General features: G+C 46.9%; 1 protein-coding gene across 4 annotated transcripts in view; it reads right to left on the bottom strand.

Annotated features, from left to right (window-relative positions):
• Positions 1-7,626: 7,626 nt before the first annotated feature.
• The window catches only part of LOC103189718 (transcriptional enhancer factor TEF-5), a 64,250-nt gene continuing 52,958 nt past the window's right edge, over positions 7,627-18,918 (bottom strand). For all 4 annotated transcript variants that reach the window (XM_007910217.2, XM_007910216.2, XM_007910215.2 and 1 more), the window contains 5 exons: positions 17,883-18,013; positions 15,513-15,686; positions 11,450-11,590; positions 9,700-9,852; positions 7,627-9,093 (listed from right to left, as the gene is read on the bottom strand). In XM_007910217.2, the coding sequence (XP_007908408.1) occupies positions 8,980-9,093; positions 9,700-9,852; positions 11,450-11,590; positions 15,513-15,686; positions 17,883-18,013 (713 nt within the window). In that variant the 3' untranslated portion in view covers positions 7,627-8,979. The remainder of the gene's footprint in view (positions 9,094-9,699; positions 9,853-11,449; positions 11,591-15,512; positions 15,687-17,882; positions 18,014-18,918) is intronic.

An 18,918-nucleotide genomic window follows, 5' to 3' on the forward strand; every position in this document is an offset into this window, starting at 1 on the left:
CGTTCAGATGTCTCAAAGCGCTTCATGTAATACAGTGTAAAGTGCATTGACTGTATATTAAGTGGGTGAAACACGGCAGCCAATTGCACACAGCAGCGTCCCGCAAACAGTCATGGACTGAAGTGACCAAATTATTATTTTCATTTAATTTTTTGGAAGGGATTGTTACTCTTCAATAAACCAAATCTGGGGGCACGTTTATAAACCAAGTTGAACTCACCACAATCGCTGACGCTGCCGTACTGCAGAAGTGCGTTGAATTAATAGCTGGTTTCTCTAATGAGAGTAACTGTTTTAGTATTTTATTGTTCTGAACAATATCAAGACAGTGCAAATTTGGCCCCAGAGACACAATACCTCATCTTGGGACTGTCCCCAGAAATCAGGGACGTATGGTCACCCGATCTAAGATAACACTCCAATGCGGTGTTGTGGGGGGTGGGCTGGTCCATTGTCGGAGGTAATGTCCATCAGATGAGGTGTTAAACCGAGGTCCTGTCTACCTGTTCAGTTGGATGTTAAAGATCTCGCGTTGCTATTCAAAAACAGAAGGTGGTTTCTCTCTTCTGGTGTCCTGGCCAATAATCACCCAGATACAAATATTGGCCACTCACTTCATAGCTGTTTGTTGAACACAGCTGTGCACAAACTGGCACTATGCAGCAGCATTTCAACCACAAAATCAATAAGTCAATCCACTTTTTGGAGTCCTGTAGCTCAGAGGTACTCGCCTCGCAAGGGAGAGACCTGGGTTCTATTCCCGGGCAGGGCAAAATGTTCGGCAAGTTTCCTTACTCCACACACCTCTGTCTACCTAGCAGTAAGTAGGAACCCAAGTGTCAGTCAATTGGCGGATCACTTTTCCAGGGGTAATAATCCTTCAATAAAACCAATAATAATAATTTGGCCATGACTGTGTGCGTGCACAATTGGCTGCTGTGATTCGCCCACAAAAATATACAGTCAATTCACTTTACAGTATATTCTGTGAAGCACTTTGTGACTTCTAGAAGGTGTAATTTTTTTTAAGTGACCCCCAGAAAAGGATCTGCCAATCGACAAACAATTGGGTTCCTACATACTGCTGGGTAAACAGAGGCGTGTGGTGCAAGGAAACTTGCCCAACATTTCACCCTGCCCCGGAATTGAACCCAGGCCTTCTCTCTTGTGAGGTGAGTGGTCTAACCACTGAACTACAGGATTCCACTGGAGATGGCCAGAGGGACACACATTTGGACAGGGTGAAACATTGGGCAAGTTTCTTTACTCCACATGCCTCAGTTTCCCTAGCGGTTATGGATTGGCAGGTCACTTTTCTGGGGGTAATAATCCCTTAAAAATAAATAAAATGATAATTTGGTCACTCAACTCACGACTGTTTGTGGGATACTGCTGTGCGCAATTGGCTGCCACAACATTTTACCCACAAAGTACAGACTTTAAAGTATATGAAGCGCTTTGAGATGTGATAAGGTGCTATATCAAATGCAAGGATTATAATTATGATTAAGGGTGGTGGCAGAGGGTGCAATATACAGGGAAATTAGCAGAAGGGGACGGGAATGCCCTGTGCGCTTGCCTCCCCAGCAGCAGTTCTTTCTTTGAGTCAACAGGGAAGCAACAGCCTCTGCCCCATTCCTTGAACTCGCAGTCTAAGCTGATGCTCCTGTGCAGTGCTGGGGGGTGTTGCATTGGCGGAGATGCCGCCTTTCGGATGAGACATTAAACCAAGGTCCCGTCTGCCTGTTCAGATGGATGTTAAAGATCCCGCAGAACTTTTTGAAAAGAAGTATATTCTGTGAAGCGCTTTGAGATGTCTTAATGACACAAGACGCCAAATCAAATGCAAGGATTATTACTATTTCTATAATGCCGGTTCACACCAAGCAAAGTCGCTGGAGTGGGCTTTGGATGGGAGGGTTGGGGGGTGAGGGAATTCTATGCGCTCAGCTTGCATCTCTCCACCCCCAACTCTTATAAAATACCTCTTTTCTTCCCACACACCCTCTTCCAATAAAACACACACACACATTGCACACAGAACAGTACAGACACAACCATCAACAAAACTTTATTGTGTTGTTAAGGTCCTGGGCTCTGAAGGCACCGAGGTGGGTTGACGGACAGATGCAGTGAATATATAATAAAAACCCCTCACAGTTCAGAGAGAAAAAAATATTATACACAGAAAAATCATCACGCATTAACACATCTGTTACTATTTCAAATTACCTTTTCACCATGTGACAAAAATATGGCTTAGAGGGGAAAAAGAAGAAAGGTCTTCATCGAAAATACACAGTTTAGGGAAATTGCCATTGAACATAATTGACCCACTGCAAGTAACTCACTGCAACTTCCCTCCCAGATGATGAGGACAATACAAACATTGCCTAACAAAATCATTACTTGAGCTCCATCAGACCATGTAGTACAGTAGTGGGGCCAATTCTGGTGCTTTGTGCAAGTTCGCCTACAAAATACAGTCACAACACTTTACAGTAAATCCTGCGAAGCGCTTTGAGACGTCCTCCCGATGTGGAAGGTGCTGTATCAAAACATGGCGGCAGTGCTGCCCCCTGCGGGTAAGTGCCCTCCACTGCACTGTGGGAACAGCAAAATCTGGTGGGGGGTGGGGAGGGGGGAGTAATGTTGTTGTCCCTGAGGTGATGAGTAAGGGAAATGTTGCATTTTTTTTTAAAAACTACGTAAATTCTAATTTGTGAGGTGTAAAATAACAGCTAAGGAAATACAACAGGGAAAATTTTATAGTTATGTTGGCGGGTTAGAAATACGATCCACAGTAGTTTTTTGGGGTGTGGGGGGAGGGAAAGAGGGATTGTTATACAATTAAACAGTATGCAATCAAGTATGACTCACTGAAACGATAACGGCCCATCTCAAAATCTCCTTAAATGGGTATCAGTATTTTTTTATCAGAGGTAAAACCTCTGTTCCAGGTGAGGCATTGGTGTGGTCTGGTCTGGTCTGATCAGTACCCCGAACTGCATTAAGGAGCGGAGCTGAGCACAAACTGAAGTTAATCACACGTTGCACATGTACCTTACTTTTGTGAGAAGTTTCTCTTAAAAAAAACACGCGCGCACACACAGGCACACACACACACACACACACAACTGTTAGCCAAGAAGGACAAAATGGTTTCCAATACAATGATCGAGGAATACAAATTGGTAAGAATACAGGAAGTCCTTTTTGTCAGCCTTCACAGACAGCATTACAAAAAAAAAGTACTTTAAAAATATAATTTACTAAAAAAAATCCTATTGACATATCCTGGCTTTTTTTTTTAAGTTTTAAATCTGTTATTATTTAAAAAATAAAAGACAACACTGGAGTCCTGCCAATGCAAATCAGCATCCAGCCATTTGGGACCATTTAAGCACTTTGCGATGTCTCAACAACCTGGTAAGGCACTATATCAAATGGAAGGATTATTATTATTAGAGGAGCTCACAGTTTGCCAATCTCATTAGATTTCATCAAGCGTGAGAGAGTCATTTGTGGGTTGGGGGGGTGGGTGGGGGGGAGATAACAAGTACTTTGAGGGCCATTTTTACATCAACTTGACATCTTCATGGGACAGCAGTAAGCTTTAGGCCTGTGCCTCCATCAATGGAGAATTTGGACATAAATTCCAAAGAACTACAACGTCAAGCCCCTTTCTCTAACTCCCTGCTGTGTTTTCTTAATGAGATCTTTCAGACCATTCTTTCCCTCTATAAATTCTGGAGTGAAAAGGCGTCTCCAAAGAGTTGATCTATCCATGAGCCCTCAGCACTTACACAACCTCACAACCTTTGACTTTTCATGTTTCCCACATTCTCTCTCTCTGTTTCTCTCTTCCTCTCCCTGAGCAAGACTGACAGAGTGGAAAGGATTACCTTTACGCTGCGTACCATTGAAGGGAACATAGATGACCCCAACAGGTAGTCAAACCAACATCCCACCTCATCAGCTGCCAAAGTGCATGCAAATGGCTCCCATCAGATTGGCTCGGGCCTGAACCCAGTTTCCTGAAGCCGAAAGAAGAATTGGTTTTAAAGTATTTTAGAAGCTGGATTTTGTTTTCCCTCCCTCGCCGCAAAACACAACCAATTATATTGCAGGAGATTAAACACTCTCTGTCCAGGCTAACAAAAAGGAGGTTGAGTAAATGTGAGCGTGGCTCTGACTAGCCACAACAGCAAGATTATGCACAAGATATTTACAGCAAAGTTAAGTGCTAGGTGATATCAGTAACAAATTAGAGGGGCAAAATTTCACAAGATTTACTCAGTTAACGTGTTGTTTCAGAATGTAAAGAACTCTGTAAATTCTTATGTACAGGGTGACCAAAAAGTTGCGACACCATTACAATGTCTAGTAAGTCTCAAAGAAGTGATGGATATTTTTGTTTGTTTTTAGATAATGGGATAGCTTCACAACTATTTGGTCACCCTGTACATAGAGCTTCAATGGTGAAGCCGGATTTTTGTTTATTTTTGTTTATTTTAAGACCTGCAGAAAAACAACTTGAATCCAACAGTTTGCTACATTGTGGATTCTCTGAATTACTGTTAATTGAGTCAATCTGGAATTTCAGCCCCGGGTGTCAATACGCAAATGTATCAATGCCCAGGTATCACCTGTGAGTGCATCTTATACGTCATATATATAATATATATATATAGAATATATAGAAAAGAACCCGCTAGAATTCTAATCCCTCCACTCCCGCTATTTGTTACATTCTTTAAAATAAAAGAATGTTAATTTTGGCTTTAAAAGAAATTAAATTAAAGAAGTGATTGCTTTATTGATTGGCTGCTGGCAATCTACACACTCTTTAACATCTTGCCTTCCTGACGTATTATATATATACTGTATATACGGTCTGTCCTTAAAAGGGAACAAGACTTATTTTAATATTTAAGCTGCAACTTAATATTCACAGAGGTAGTCCTTCGCTGGCAGGATTATTGTGGGTAAAGGGATATGTGGAGACCTGTTTATCTTAACACCCAAACCTTCCAAACTGGTGTCCAAGTAGGAAGAATGAACATCCAATGATTTTGTGTCTGTCTCCCCCTCCCATCCCCAAACACTCCCCAATTTCTCTGCTCTGAAGGTTGAGGGTTGACCTGATCAAGGTCTTTAAAAGTATAAGGAGTTCTGATAAGAGTCAATAGGGAGAAATTATTTCCACTGGTTGGCGAGTCAGTAACTAGAGGGCATCAATTTAAGATAGGCAGTGATCGAGCAAATGGGGAGGTTAGGAGAAAACCTTTCACCGACAGAGTGGTTAGGATATGGGATGTCCTGCTTGGAACGGTGGCCTTCAAGAGGAAAGTTAAAAAGCATCAGTTACATGGGTGCGGAGAAATAGGACTGAGAGGATTGCTCTTGAGGACTGACATGATCATTCCTATAGAATGAGATCCATGAGAATGGTGTGTTGCAAACATTCAGTTTGTAAGGCACTGAGGATCTGCACGGGAAACATGATATCAAAGTGGACACAGTGAGGTGCTCCCCCTACAATAGCTCAGTGAGTCTCTCCAGTGAACACTGAGCCAGATAGATCGGCAAGGTTCAGGCTCTAAAATTGAGACTCAATGTCCCCTCGTCTAAGGAAGGGAAATAACAGGGGCCCAAAGCAGCCCTGCTCGCTCCCTGCTCTCACTTACAGCAAGGACTTTTGGAGGGAGTTCAGGATCAGGAACCTGGGCTTGGCTGCTAAATCCCGTACAGATTAAATGGAGTGCTGACACTCACTCCCAACAACGCTCATATCTGAATAATGGCAGAGACCTTCCACACACAGCCCAGTAAAAGACGCCTTATTTCATTCTCACATCCTGCACACAATGTTGACGGTAGCCATAACTGTCTGTTTCCTCATATCCCCTCTTTCCCTGAAGGAGCTGGCGTGCATTGGTTTTACCCCCTGCCACCCAGTGGCCGCCCTTCATGCGTAAACCTAGACAGCGAGTGTCAGTAAGTGTCTATAGAGAGGGATACTGCTTCTGAGTCTAAACCTATTCTTGCATGCTGGATCCATTCAAATGTTCAAGACTGAGGTGGATAGATATTTGTTAGGTCAGGGCATCAAGGGATATAGGGCAAGTGCGGGTAATTAGAGTTGAGGTACAGATCAGCCATAATCTTATAGAATGGCGGAACAGGCTTGAGGGGCTGAATGGTCTCCTCTTCCTATGTTTCTCACTGGATGTCTATGGACATGAAGGCTAATTGTGATGATCTGACTGGGGCCCTTGGCTCTGATTGCCTGACTCATTATGTGCCACACAGGCAATCTGGGGTTGCCCTGGCCTGTCTGCCTGTCTCAGGGTCACCCTGATAGTGGCTTCACTCACTACCTGAGGTATCGAGGGCAGGAACACATGGTTTTACCTGGACACTACGACTGAGAGATGACCCAACAACTCTGAAGCTAAACTCTTCTCTGCTCGCTTCCCTGACCTAACCTTTCACAAGATTAAAATCACACTGTAATGCTGTACATTACCTCACCGTCTTTCTCACTGCCTCTTAGTTTCTGAGGGATATCTACCGTATTCACCTCTGAGGGATAATTGTCCAAACTTTTTATTATATTTACACAGAGTACCCTCTCCCGCACTTGCTGACGATAAACCACATTATAAACAAGTCAAAAAAATCAACGTTAAAACCTCATCAACGCAGAGATTCAAGATGAAGGAAGAATACCCTTTGCTCACCTGATCTCATCCTTCCATAAACTCCCCACCCACCTTGACGTGCTCCCATCACAGCATCACACCATTCCTTCAGTATAGTAACTCCAGTGTTCAGGTCTCTAACCCATCCCAGCTGTTGATTACCCTCCATGACGCTAACAAAAATGGATTCCACGATATTAACAGTCAGATCCTGACAACCAGGAGCTGGTTACAACATTCAACTTTTTCCCACTGCTTGTGCAACACTCTGAACACATTGCAATACTGCTCAAACCATGCAACACTGGGAACACAACATCATCCTCTCATTCAGTCAACATTGACCACGGGTTTAAAGGCTATTTCATTAGGGCTGTTTGTAACAGCGAACCCTGACATTATTTTGTCCCCAAAAATCGCAGGACTTAAATATAAAAGGTTAGATTTTTTTTCAAAAGACTCTATTTTGTCCTAATATTAATTGATTGTCCTCCCCTGGCCGCCACACCTCCTCCAGATTAATCAGCTGTTTCTGAGGAGCTGATTATTGTCTATAATATACATGCCATTTACATGCCTTCAAACAGGACAACTCTCCTCTCAACCTCCCCATTGAGGTCTGAAACTCGCTGGGGGTTCACTACAGCTGGGAGTCACTGGTTACTGCTCCAGGTCCCCGACCTGCCCGCCCCACCATCAGCAGTCGGGCCCAACAGCTTTTTTGCCCCCACTCTCTATAACTCTATCTCCAAATCCCTCCACCTCACCCCCTCCCTCGCCTCAAGGCCAATCTCAAAACCTCTCTTTGACTATGCCTTCTTTGCCACCCTCCACCCCCTCTATTCTCCACCCCTCTTGATTCCAACCCCCAGCTCGGGGACAAACCCTTAACTGTGCAGCTCTTTGGGATGTCCTTCCGATGTGAAAGGCGTTGTGTAAATCAGAGCAGCCTCCCACCCACACCACAACCGCTTTCCCTCACTTTCTAGGGCAGTGGATAGAGACCTTCACAGGCTTGGCAACAGCCCTGTAAATCCCGTTAAAAAAATTAAAATAAATAATTACAAACGAAAAGCTTTCGGGGCAGAGTTGGGGTATTCAGCGGGAAATCACACAGACAGACATACAGTCCTTCACACAAATGGAGAGCCAGAATCTCACTCCACCAGTTCCTGAATCCAACACACTGCTCCCAGCAAAACAGTGTCTCAACACCTCTCTCACACCCTCTCACCATGCAAATACCGCAGGGAGGGAGATACCTGGGTAGAAGTTATTTGTAATAAGTGCTGCTTAAATTTGTTGCACATATGTAATCCAGATGGGCAATTATATGTGTGTGCGGGTGGGGGGAGGGCGGTGTACTGTGGTTTGCAGTTGTAAAAAGCCCTCTTTACCTCTGATCAGGATATTAAGGTGAATCTCATATCTGTCCAAAATTGCCCCCACGCCCATCAATACTGAAGGGGTGGAGGGGGGTTGGGAGTGGTTGAGAGAGAAGCAGAGGGGAGGTTGAGTTGAGGGCTTTGGAGCCAGAGAGGGCTGTGAGGTGGGAGGTAGAGAGAGGGTGAAGGTAGGTGAGAAGACAGGTAGTATGAGAGAGAGAAAGAGAGGGAGGGAGGGAGGACACGGAATTAGAAGTGGAACACCCAGTTTCGGTTCGATCAAATAGCGGCTAATTCTCTTCTCCCACTTTCCCAAACCTGTGTCTAAATGTCCTGAAATGTCCAAGGTAATGGGTCACAATTGAGCTCAGCCCAGGCCACTCACCATTGGGGTGGGGTGGGTGGACAGCCAGTGGGTAGATAGTCTAGTCGTTTTACAATGTAACTTTCTCTATGCCTGACATCCCATCAACAGTAATACAGAAGAACGTTCCTACACACAAACCACGACAATGACACCCGTTTATCCAATACTAACAATCCCTGATGTGTCATTTCTTTTCTGAATCAAGAAGAAAAGCTACAATGCCGATTCCTCTCGAGTGTTGGAGTTTGGAGCGAGAGAGCGTGCGCGCGAGAGAGAGAATTGGACATATAGACCATCGCAGAAGTAGTGCAGATTTGTTCTTTGACTTCATAACAGTTCATCAGTTATTTTTTGTCTTTTTTTTACATTTGTTCTAATGTAAAAATATCTGTATTTCTGTGAAAAATAGACTTTTTGTTGTTGTGTGTGTGTTGGTTAAAATCGATCAGGCACGCACTGGGGTGTGTATATAATTGCCGGGTGTTGGCACCCTTGGAGTCGGGGTGAGGGGAGGAAGCCTTTAATCCTTCACCAGGCGGTAAACATGGTGCTGTGCCCCGTGCTCGCTGGTCGACACCTCAAATACGAAGGCTATACACAGCAGCGTCTCCTGTGTGTCACGATTGGTCACAACCTGTCAGGAGAGAGCAACACAGATTGGTTCAGCATCAAAAGAGGCATTTAATAATAATAATAATCATAAGAACATAAGAATTTTCCAGGCGATAAGACGACCAAAGTCCATCTAGTTCGCCTTCCGCCATCCTGGCAGTCGGTTGATAATAAAATTAATAATAATCCTTGCATTTAATATAGTGCCTTATCACATGTTGTGTCCCATCCATTCATTGTATCCCGAGATATTATTTTCTAGCAGAATTCTATCTAATTTATTCTTGAAACAAATGACATTTTCTGCTTCCACCGTCTGTCTCCCTGTGGAGCCTGTTCCACAGGTTTACTGCTCGCTCACTGAGGTATATCCTTGCATTGATATCACGTCATTGAGATTTCTCAAAGAGCTTCACAGAATTGAACCCAGGTCCTTTCGCTTGCGAGGCAAGCGTGTGAACCGCTACGCAATGGGACTGCACAAAAGTAAAGCGGAAATACAAATTGAAACTGAATTGAAGCATTTTCCAAATTTCTGCTCCATCTTAGACATTGAGAATGATGCTCTTGAGGTTCAGACTCCAAGGAATTTTGGGCTCAGGTGCACGTGCTGGTGAGCACCCCTCACCTGCAGGATGGTGAAGTTCTCTAGTACGCTGTTCATCATATACTTCTCCGGTAAGTGTTTGAGTTTGTGAATGAAGTTGATCATGTATTCACACATCGGAGATCGATGGATCCGGAATACAAACCTCCCATTCTCCAGCCTGGCGTATTCTGTCTGTAGGGCCACAGAATACAGAAACAGCGATGATAATAATTCATAATAATTATTGAGGAGCAACAATAATCAATGATAATCGATAATAATAATTAATTAATAATAATAATAATAATAACAACACGTGTATATACAAGAGTCTCCGAACCAAGCTGAGAATTCCAGGCCTCCCAACTACACGAAGAAATCCCAGAGATAGATTGTTGGAATGGAATGCACTCTCTCTCTCTCTCGCTCCCTGGAGGGAGGCATCCTGCTTACCTAATTCAAGAAAGTATTTGGTGCAGGTTGGCAAGAGACAAGACTTGGGGACCCCAGAGTATGGGGTGGTGGAAGGGTGAGGGGACTACTGAGTGGGGGTTAGGAGGGTTGGGAAGCAGTGGGGTTGGAAGGTAGTGGGGAGGAGAGGGTAGTAGGGTTGGGGGCTGTTGGGTGGGGGAGCAGTGGGCTGAGGAGGGCAGTGGGCTGAGGGGGGCAGTGGGCTGAGGGGGGCAGTGGGCTGAGGGGGCAGTGGGCTGAGGGGGCAGTGGGCTGAGGGGCAGTGGGGTGGGGGGGGGGGGCAGTGGGGTGGGGGGCAGTGGGGTGGGGGGGGCAGTGGGGTGGGGGGGCAGTGGGGTGGGGGGGCAGTGGGGTGGGGGGGGCAGTGGGGTGGGGGGGGCAGTGGGGTGGGGGGGCAGTGGGGTTGGGGGGGCAGTGGGGTTGGGGGGCAGTGGGGGGGGGGGGCAGTGGGATTGGGGGGCCAGTGGGGTTGGGGGGGCAGTGGGGTTGGGGGGGCAGTGGGGTTGGGGGGGCAGTGGGGTGGGGGGGGGCAGTGGGGTTGGGGGGGCAGTGGGGTTGGGGGGGCAGTGGGGTTGGGGGGGCAGTGGGGTTGGGGGGGCAGTGGGGTTGGGGGGGCAGTGGGGGTTGGGGGGTGTTGATTACAGATAATTATTAGGATGAAGGAGGGGTGAGGTTAAGAGAAATGTTTTTACGCAGTGTTATTAGGATGCAGAATGTCCAACCTGGAATTGTGGTTGAGACAGAATAATCATAATAATCCCTGCATTTGATGTAGCGCCTTATCACATCTTCGAGACGTCTCAAAGCGCTTCACAGAATGTACTGTAAAGTGAATTGATTGTATATTTTTGGGGTGAAACGCGGCAGCCAATTGCGCACAGCAGAGTCCCACAAACAGTCGTGGGTTCCGTCACCAAATTATTATTATTTTTAAAAAAATGTATTTATTTATTTTTTGGAGATTTTGTTTTTCCTCTGAGATATCAGCTTTTCAGAGGAAAAGAGATAAATATCTGCAAAGAAGAAATATAAAAGTGTGTTTGTGTACTTGTGTGAGGCAGGAGAATGTGATTAAGTGTCAGCATTATCTCAATAGGCCAAATGACCTCCCTCTGTACTGTATATTCCTGTGGTTCCACAGCCTATTGGAGCTGCCTGACTGAGATCCACAGAGCGTAGGGGGGCCACCAGACACAGATGGGGGTTCCAGTGCTCACAATATGGATGGAATACATCACTTCAAGCACAATGCAGAGCACCATTGACCCTCCAGGTTCCCACAGGTTTCAGGGAAGATTTCCTCAAAAGGGCAACTCACCTCTACTTTCTCCACTACTTGCTTTCCAAACGAGCAGACCTTGGTGGAGCAGGTGATGGTCATGTTCTCTGAGCTGGTGTATTGACTGCTGACGCCATAGAAAGCCCCCGGGCCGTCCTGGATATTGCTGTTCAGGTCCGCCTGCCGAGACCACAAATCACCAGGTCATTCTGGTCAGGTACAATGTTGGCTGTCAGCCTGCTTCAGTTAGCAGAACTTTTAAAAGGGAAGGTTGTGGAACATAGGAACAGGAGTAGGCCATTCAGTCCCTTGAGCCTGTTCCACCATTCTATCATGGCTGATCCGCACCTCAACTCCAATTACTTGAACTTACAGACATACTTGTGTTCCAAGCTCCACTTCGGGATTTTGAGCTTAGATACCTAGGCTGATGCTCCAGGTCAGTGTTGGGAGTGCTGGGCTGCAAGAGGGAAGTATTGCCCTTCTCATGAGACATTAAACTGAGGTCCCAACTGCCTATTCAGTCACGTTAAAGATCCTATGGCACTATTGGAAAAAAGAAGGGAGTTTCTCCCCGTATCCTAGCCGATTACAACAACAACAAAATTACATTTGTAAAGCGCCTTTCACATTGGGAGGACGTCCCAAGGTGCTGGGCAATCAGTATTTTGGACCCGATCTGGCGGTCGGGATCGGGAAGATTGGAGGGCAGGGGGAGAAGGAGGGTGACTGAAGGCATGGTCAAAGGGATGGGACTTGAAGGAGGCAAGGGAGGGCACGAGGCGGAGGGACCGCGGGATGGAGTTCCAGAGGGTGGGGGCAGAGTAGCTAAAGTTTCGCTTGCCAATGGTGGGGCAGGTGAGGCGTAGGGATGTGAAGCAGGCCAGAGCCCGTTGAGCGGAGGAGCGAGTAGGTTGGTATGGGGTTTAGGAGGTCACAGAAGTAGGGGGGACCAAGGCCAAGGAGGGCTTTGAAGGTGAGGACCAGGAACTTGAACTGTATCCTCGGTGTGATGGGAAGCCAGTGGAGTCGGGCGAGGATGGGGGCGATAGGGTCACGGAGAATGGTGCGGGAGAGGACACAGGCTGCAGAGCTCTGAATGATCTGCAGCCTATGCAGGAGTTGGGGAGGCTGACAAGCAGGGAGTTTGTATGACCTGATGTTATTAATGTGTGTATGAGGGTCTGGGCAGCCTGTGGTGTGAGACAGTGACGGACTAATGTAGTTTGTAGGCAAAGGTCCAGGGCAACAAAAGCAAAGCTTAAAAGGGGGGTAAACCCTGATCATACGAGATTCTGTTGAAAAACACTGAACTGCAACATACACATCCAGACCTAGCCACCTTTACCCCGACCTGTTCAGTCAGTCAGTCTAATCTGAAATGAAAAACGTTGCTACAGTTCACTGATCTGCCACGAGGGAGCAGTGTTAGTGCTGCATGAGAAAGAATTTGTAGTTATGTATGATAAAACATCCATAACATTGAATGTCTCAAAGCCAATCTCAGACAATTACTGTGTTTTCAGGCAAACGTAGCAGACATTTCCTGCACCAAAAGTCCCACAACCATGGAGTGAGTGACCAACTTCTCTGGAGGATTGTCGGCTGGGACTCCCTTCTCTTTTCAAGCGAATCACAGGATCATTAACATCCACAACAGACAAAGGAAGTTTGGTTTAATGTCTGACCTCACACCTCAAACAACGCTGCACTGGGGCATCAGACCAAACTGGGACGTGGGGCTTGGACCCACAACCTTCTGAACAACAGGCTGATGACTGGAGGCTTGACCCCAACAACAACAAATTACATTTGTAGAGCGAGCACCTTTCACGTCAGGAAGACGTCCCAAGGCGCTGAGACCCCACGATTCCTAGGCCTGTTGTGGGAACCTGTCCAGTAGGAAGCTAGTCTCCCCATCACTGGACAGTTACTCCCCTCTGCCGAGTCGAGAACTTTACACAACTCTACGAACACAATAAGCAGAAGAAGCTTCTGAAATGAGGGGGAAGTAGAAAGACTGACAGGACATACAGTACATGGGAAAGATCCATTGGGAACACAAACGAGGCACCCACGCACTCTCCCTCCTGGTGTGTGGATTAACACAATGGACTTTCAACCCTCATCCACGCAGGTTCAACACTTCCAGGTTCGACTGCATTAACTCCCCGCTTGTCAGCCTTCCCACCTCTTCTCTCCACAGGCTGCAGATCATCCAGAACTCTGCAGCTCATGTCCTCTCCCGCACCAGACTCAGTGACCCTATCAACCCCCATCCTCGCCCGAGGCTGGCTCCCCATCCCCCAGAAGACAGAATTCAAAATCCTGGTCCTCGCCTTCAAAGACCTCTACGGCTTTTCCCCCTCCTACCTCTGTGACCTGCTAACCCCATATCAATCTGTCCACTTCCTCCGCTGAGCAGGCTCCGGCCTGCTCCATATCCCCCTCCCAGCCCGCCCCACCTTCGCCTTCAGCCTCTCTGCCCCCACTCGTTGGAACTCGATTCCACATCCCCTTTGCCTCGCCCCCTCCTTCGCCTCCTTCAAGGCCTGTCTCAAGACCCTTCTCTTCAACCGCGCCTTCGCCACCCTCCTACCCCTACCCTCCCTACACTTCTGGGTCCACATCCCTGACTGGCCAAAGCCTTGGGACGTCCTCCCGTCATGAAAGAGTCTTTACAAATGTAATTTGTTGTTGTTGTCTTTATTCATTCCAGATCTCTGAGATGAAACTGCTCTCTCCTCTGGACTAAAGGGGTGTAATTGGTAACCAGTGTGTGGGACTCTCCCCCACTCCAGCACCAGGAGGAGGTGTGTGAGTCAGTGGGGTGGGATGGTGGGGGAGGAGGAAATTTAGTGCAACACAGCCACTGACACAAAACATCCAGCGCAGGAAGTTGGTGCAGACATTGGGATTGCAACTCAACAAAGTGATGTTACAGGAGCTGTCCTTTAAAGGAACTGCTTGTCCCTCGTGCCCTCCATTCCACCATCAGCGGCTGCACTTTCAGCCAATACTCCTCGAAACTCTGGAACACTCTCCCTCAATCCCTCGGCCTTGCCGCTTCCTTCCCCAACTTCAGGTCGCGCCTGAAGATCTTCCTCCTCAACCGTGCCTACGGTCACCTTCCCCCTCCCCCAGGCTCAGTGTCAGACTCCAACACTGTCAAGCGCTCTTGCATGAGGGGCACTATAAACGTAAGTTGATGTTGCTCTACACCCGTCCCACGCTGCAGTAGACCTGGGAGAAGCAGAGCCTTTTCCCCAGTACCAACTTCCCTCACGTCAGCTGCGGACGCCCTTTACCACGAAGCAGAACTGATATTCTCAATTGGTGAGGATTCAGAACACCGTCAGTGGTTGAGTGCGCAGGAGAGTTAAGGCGGAACTAATTGTTGTGAGCTGTGATTTATGGGCCTCTGACAAACTACAGGGAGGCAGTGTTGCAAAGGTCAGGATATGCAAACTAGGCCCGCGCTGGGGAAAGAGCCTCGGGCCTCAGGCAGCGTTTAAAACAACACTCGGTAACCATAGCGACGCCGCTCCAAACACCTGCATCCATTCTCAAAAGGTTTTTTTCCCCCCCACTCGGGATTAAGGTGTCACAACACTCTTTACAAACTAAAAGTCTTAACAGTAATAACAGTGAAAGCCACACTGGGCTGAGCCGCAGCCTTCGGCCTAGTTTTTTTTTAAATGGCCTTCTGTTTTGGTGCCAGTTTTGAGGGGTTTTGTTTGGTTGTTTGATTGAATGGGCTTTGGGGGGATTTTATCCACCATTTCTTATCCACCCCCCGGACACCAATGATGGCGGAGCCTGTCAACTTGCTATCACACATCACAAGTGCCCACGCGAGTGATAATGTTTGTGTAGCTGTGCACATGAATTTGTTCAATTGTGCACACCTCTCTAAGTATGCATACACGTAAGTGTGTGCACCATGTGTACGTAAATCCTCACGTGAGTGTAAGTGCACGTACGCATGTGTATAAACATACGCACATAAGTGAGTGTAAGTATGTGCACACATGTGCGTAAGTGTGGGAATTTAACATATGTGAGTGTGTGTGTGAACATGTATGAACGTGTGCGCTCTTACCCAGAACTTGACGAGGAAGAAAGCATTCTGTGGTCCTTTCTCGAACAATTCCTTCAGCCCACCCTTCTTCTCGGGGAACTTGTCGTAGATTTGACGGATGTCCACAGCCTCCAGCAGCGGGTCGCTGTAGGATGGATTTGTCTGACCAATGTGCACAAAGAGGTGTTTGTTGTACTGTAAAGAAAGAAAGCCTTTCATTAGGCCACATCTCATTGCTTCCCCCACACCCCACTGTCAGGGCACAGGAGAGACTGAGAGCTACATTAGAACATAGAAATTGCTAGACAAAAGACCAAGGTCCATCCAGTTCGGCTTACACCATCCTGCAGTTACATGCACATGTCAGGCCCAAACTTTATAGTGTATATAGTATACAGTTTGGGACATGACAGGTGATGTAACTGCACAAGTGCTCTGGGACGTTATCCTGTGTGAGTGAGAGGCGCTATATTTGCAAGTTGTTTGATCCTGAACTGTCCTTTCTCCCCCACATCTGCGCCATGACCGGCACTGCCTACAGCCGCCTCCGCAACATTGCCAGACTCCGCCACTGCCTCACCCCTCAGGCTGCCCAAACCCTCACCCACGCATTTGTCACATCAGGGTTCGATTATGGAAACTCCCTCCTCATCGGCCTTCCCAACTCTTCCCTTCACAAACTGCAGATCATCCAAAACTCTGCAGCTCGTGTACTCTCACACACCAGACTCCGCGACCCCATCACTCCCACCCTCGCCCGACCCCATCACTCCCACCCTCGCCCGACCCCATCACTCCCACCCTCGCCCAACTCCCCATCCACCAGAGAATCAAAATTAAGGCAGGATTTAAGAATTTTTCATATTTTGCCAAACCTAACAATAATAATCCGTGCTTTTTTTATATGGAGTGCTTTCTCACGTCTTCGAGACGTCTCCAAGCACTTCACAGGATATACTGTAAAGTGAATTAACTGTATTATGGGTGAAGCATGGCAGCCAACAAGACAAAATGGTCTCACACATGTATTTTCGGGCAGTCAATACCCCGTAACAGTGAGGGCACAGAGCAAGGACTCTCCAGTTCTTTTCCCAGTTGAACATCAACAAAACCGAGGCCCTCCTGATTGGTTCTCGTGAGCGCCTGCACACCTCAGGCACTGGCAGCATCACCATCCAAGGATGCACACTCCACCTCCCTGAGCCAGTCCAGAACCTCAACTGGCTTTTCTACCCCACATCCATGCCATGACCCGCTCTGCCTTTCCCCACCTCTATAACATTGCCCAGCTCCGTACTGCCCTCAGGCCGGCAAGACCCTCATCCAAGCATTTTGCCCACAAATATACAGTAAATTCACTTTACAGCATATTCTGTGAATCGCTTTGAGACGTCTAGAAGACGTGAAAAGCGGTATATCAAATGCAAGGATTATTATTATTATTATTTATTACATCTAGCCTTGGCTACGGTAACTCCCTGCTTGTCGGCCTCCCCAAATCTTCCCTCCACAAGCTGCAGATCATCCAGAACTCATGTCCTCTCCCGCACCGGGCTCCGCAACCCTATCAACCCCACCCTCGCCCGGCTCCACTGGCTCCTCATCCCCCAGAAGATTATCTATTAGACACTAGGAATGAATTACAAAAAAGAATCAGAACAATAAACCGGAACAGATTTCAAAGGCTTATCTATGTGTCTATCTCCGTGTGTCTCTTTCATTCTCCGTTACCTCTCTCTATATCTTTCTCATTCTCCCTCTATTCTGTGCCTCTGTGTGTTTGTGTCTCTGTGCCTCTATACGTCTCTCTCTCACTCCATCTCTATCTATAATAATAATCCTTGCATCTGAAATAGCGTTGAGACATCTTAAAGCACTTCACAGAATATACTGTAAAGCGGATTGACTGCATTTTGTGGGCAAAACTCGGCATCCAATTGTGCACAGCAGTGTCTCATAAAAACAGCCGTGGATTGAGTGACCAAAGTTTTTTTTTGAAAAAATCTATCTATTGTCTCAAACTCTCTTTGCCTCTCTGTCCTTGTCTTTTTATCTCTCTACCTTTCTCGCCATTTAGGAGTGAAATCAGGAGCAGTTTTTCACCGAAAGGGCAGTGGAAATCCGTAACTCTCTCCCCCAAAAGGCTGTGGATTATGGCTGGATCCATTCACATTTTCAAGACTGAGGTGCATAGACATTTGTTAGGTCAGGGGATCAAGGGATATGGGGCAAGGGGCAGGTAATTGGAATTGAGGTACAGTTCAGTCATTATCTAATAGAATGGCGGAACAGGCTCGAGGGGCTGAAAGGCCTAATCCGGTTTCTATGTTTCATGTGTCTATGTATCTCTCTCTCGCTCTCTCTGTGTTTTGGATCCTTGCACTGAGGTACCGTGTCGGGATCTCTCTGCATCTCCACAAAGGCAGAATATTCCAGCAGCCGCAGCTTTGAGGAGGCGATGGTGCGGTCCTGCCATACAGGGATTGTTGCAGGCGGCGAGAGGGGTCCCAGCGGCTCATAACCTACAGCGTGAGCAAGGAACAAAATCAATAATAATAATCCCCGCATTTGATATAGTGGCTTATCACGTCTTCGAGACATCTAAAAGCGCTTCACAGAACATACTGTAAAATGAATTGACTATATTTTGTTGGCGAAAGGCAGCAGCCAATTGTGGACAGCAGAGTTCCACAGACAGTCATGGATTAAAGAAACAAATTATTGTTTTTTTTAAGGTATTATTACCCCCAGAAAAGAAATCCGCCAATCGGCTAACAACCAGGTTCCTACTTATTGCTGCATAAACAGAGGTGTGTGGAGTAAGGAAACTTGCCCAACGTTTCACCCTGCCCGGGAATCGAACCCGGGTCCTCTCGCTTGAGAGACAAGTGCTCTAACCACTGAGCTACAGGTCACCACAATCACTTTGTTTCAAAGGTTACTTAAAAAATGTTTATGAAATGAACACTCCCACCACACCCCACCCAACCAGAGGCCTAGCTCATCCTGAGGTTTGGTTCCACACGCACGCCTCCTGATTCAATAATAAATAATGATAATAATCATCCTTTCATTTGATATAGTGGCTTATCACCTCATCAAAACATCTCAAGGTTTCTTGTCCAATGGCCCATTGCTCATGTGTGAGCCTTCACAGTGAATGAGGACAGTTTCTGGGGTCTGTTAGCATAGTATTGTCACTGAGGTCCACATACACGTACACTTATGCACACACTCGCGCGCACACACATGCACGCACACATGCACAGAAACACACGCAGACACACACATACACGCACATGCACACACAAACGCGCATGCATGCACACATACACGCACGCACACATACGCGCACACACGCACACGCACACATAGTGGGGAAGCGGAGAGAGGTCTTTGGATTGTGATCAGAAGTGGAGACCTTGAC

Source organism: Callorhinchus milii, unplaced genomic scaffold (assembly GCF_018977255.1).
Source record: "Callorhinchus milii isolate IMCB2004 unplaced genomic scaffold, IMCB_Cmil_1.0 Scaffold19, whole genome shotgun sequence".
Lineage (NCBI taxonomy): Eukaryota > Metazoa > Chordata > Chondrichthyes > Chimaeriformes > Callorhinchidae > Callorhinchus > Callorhinchus milii.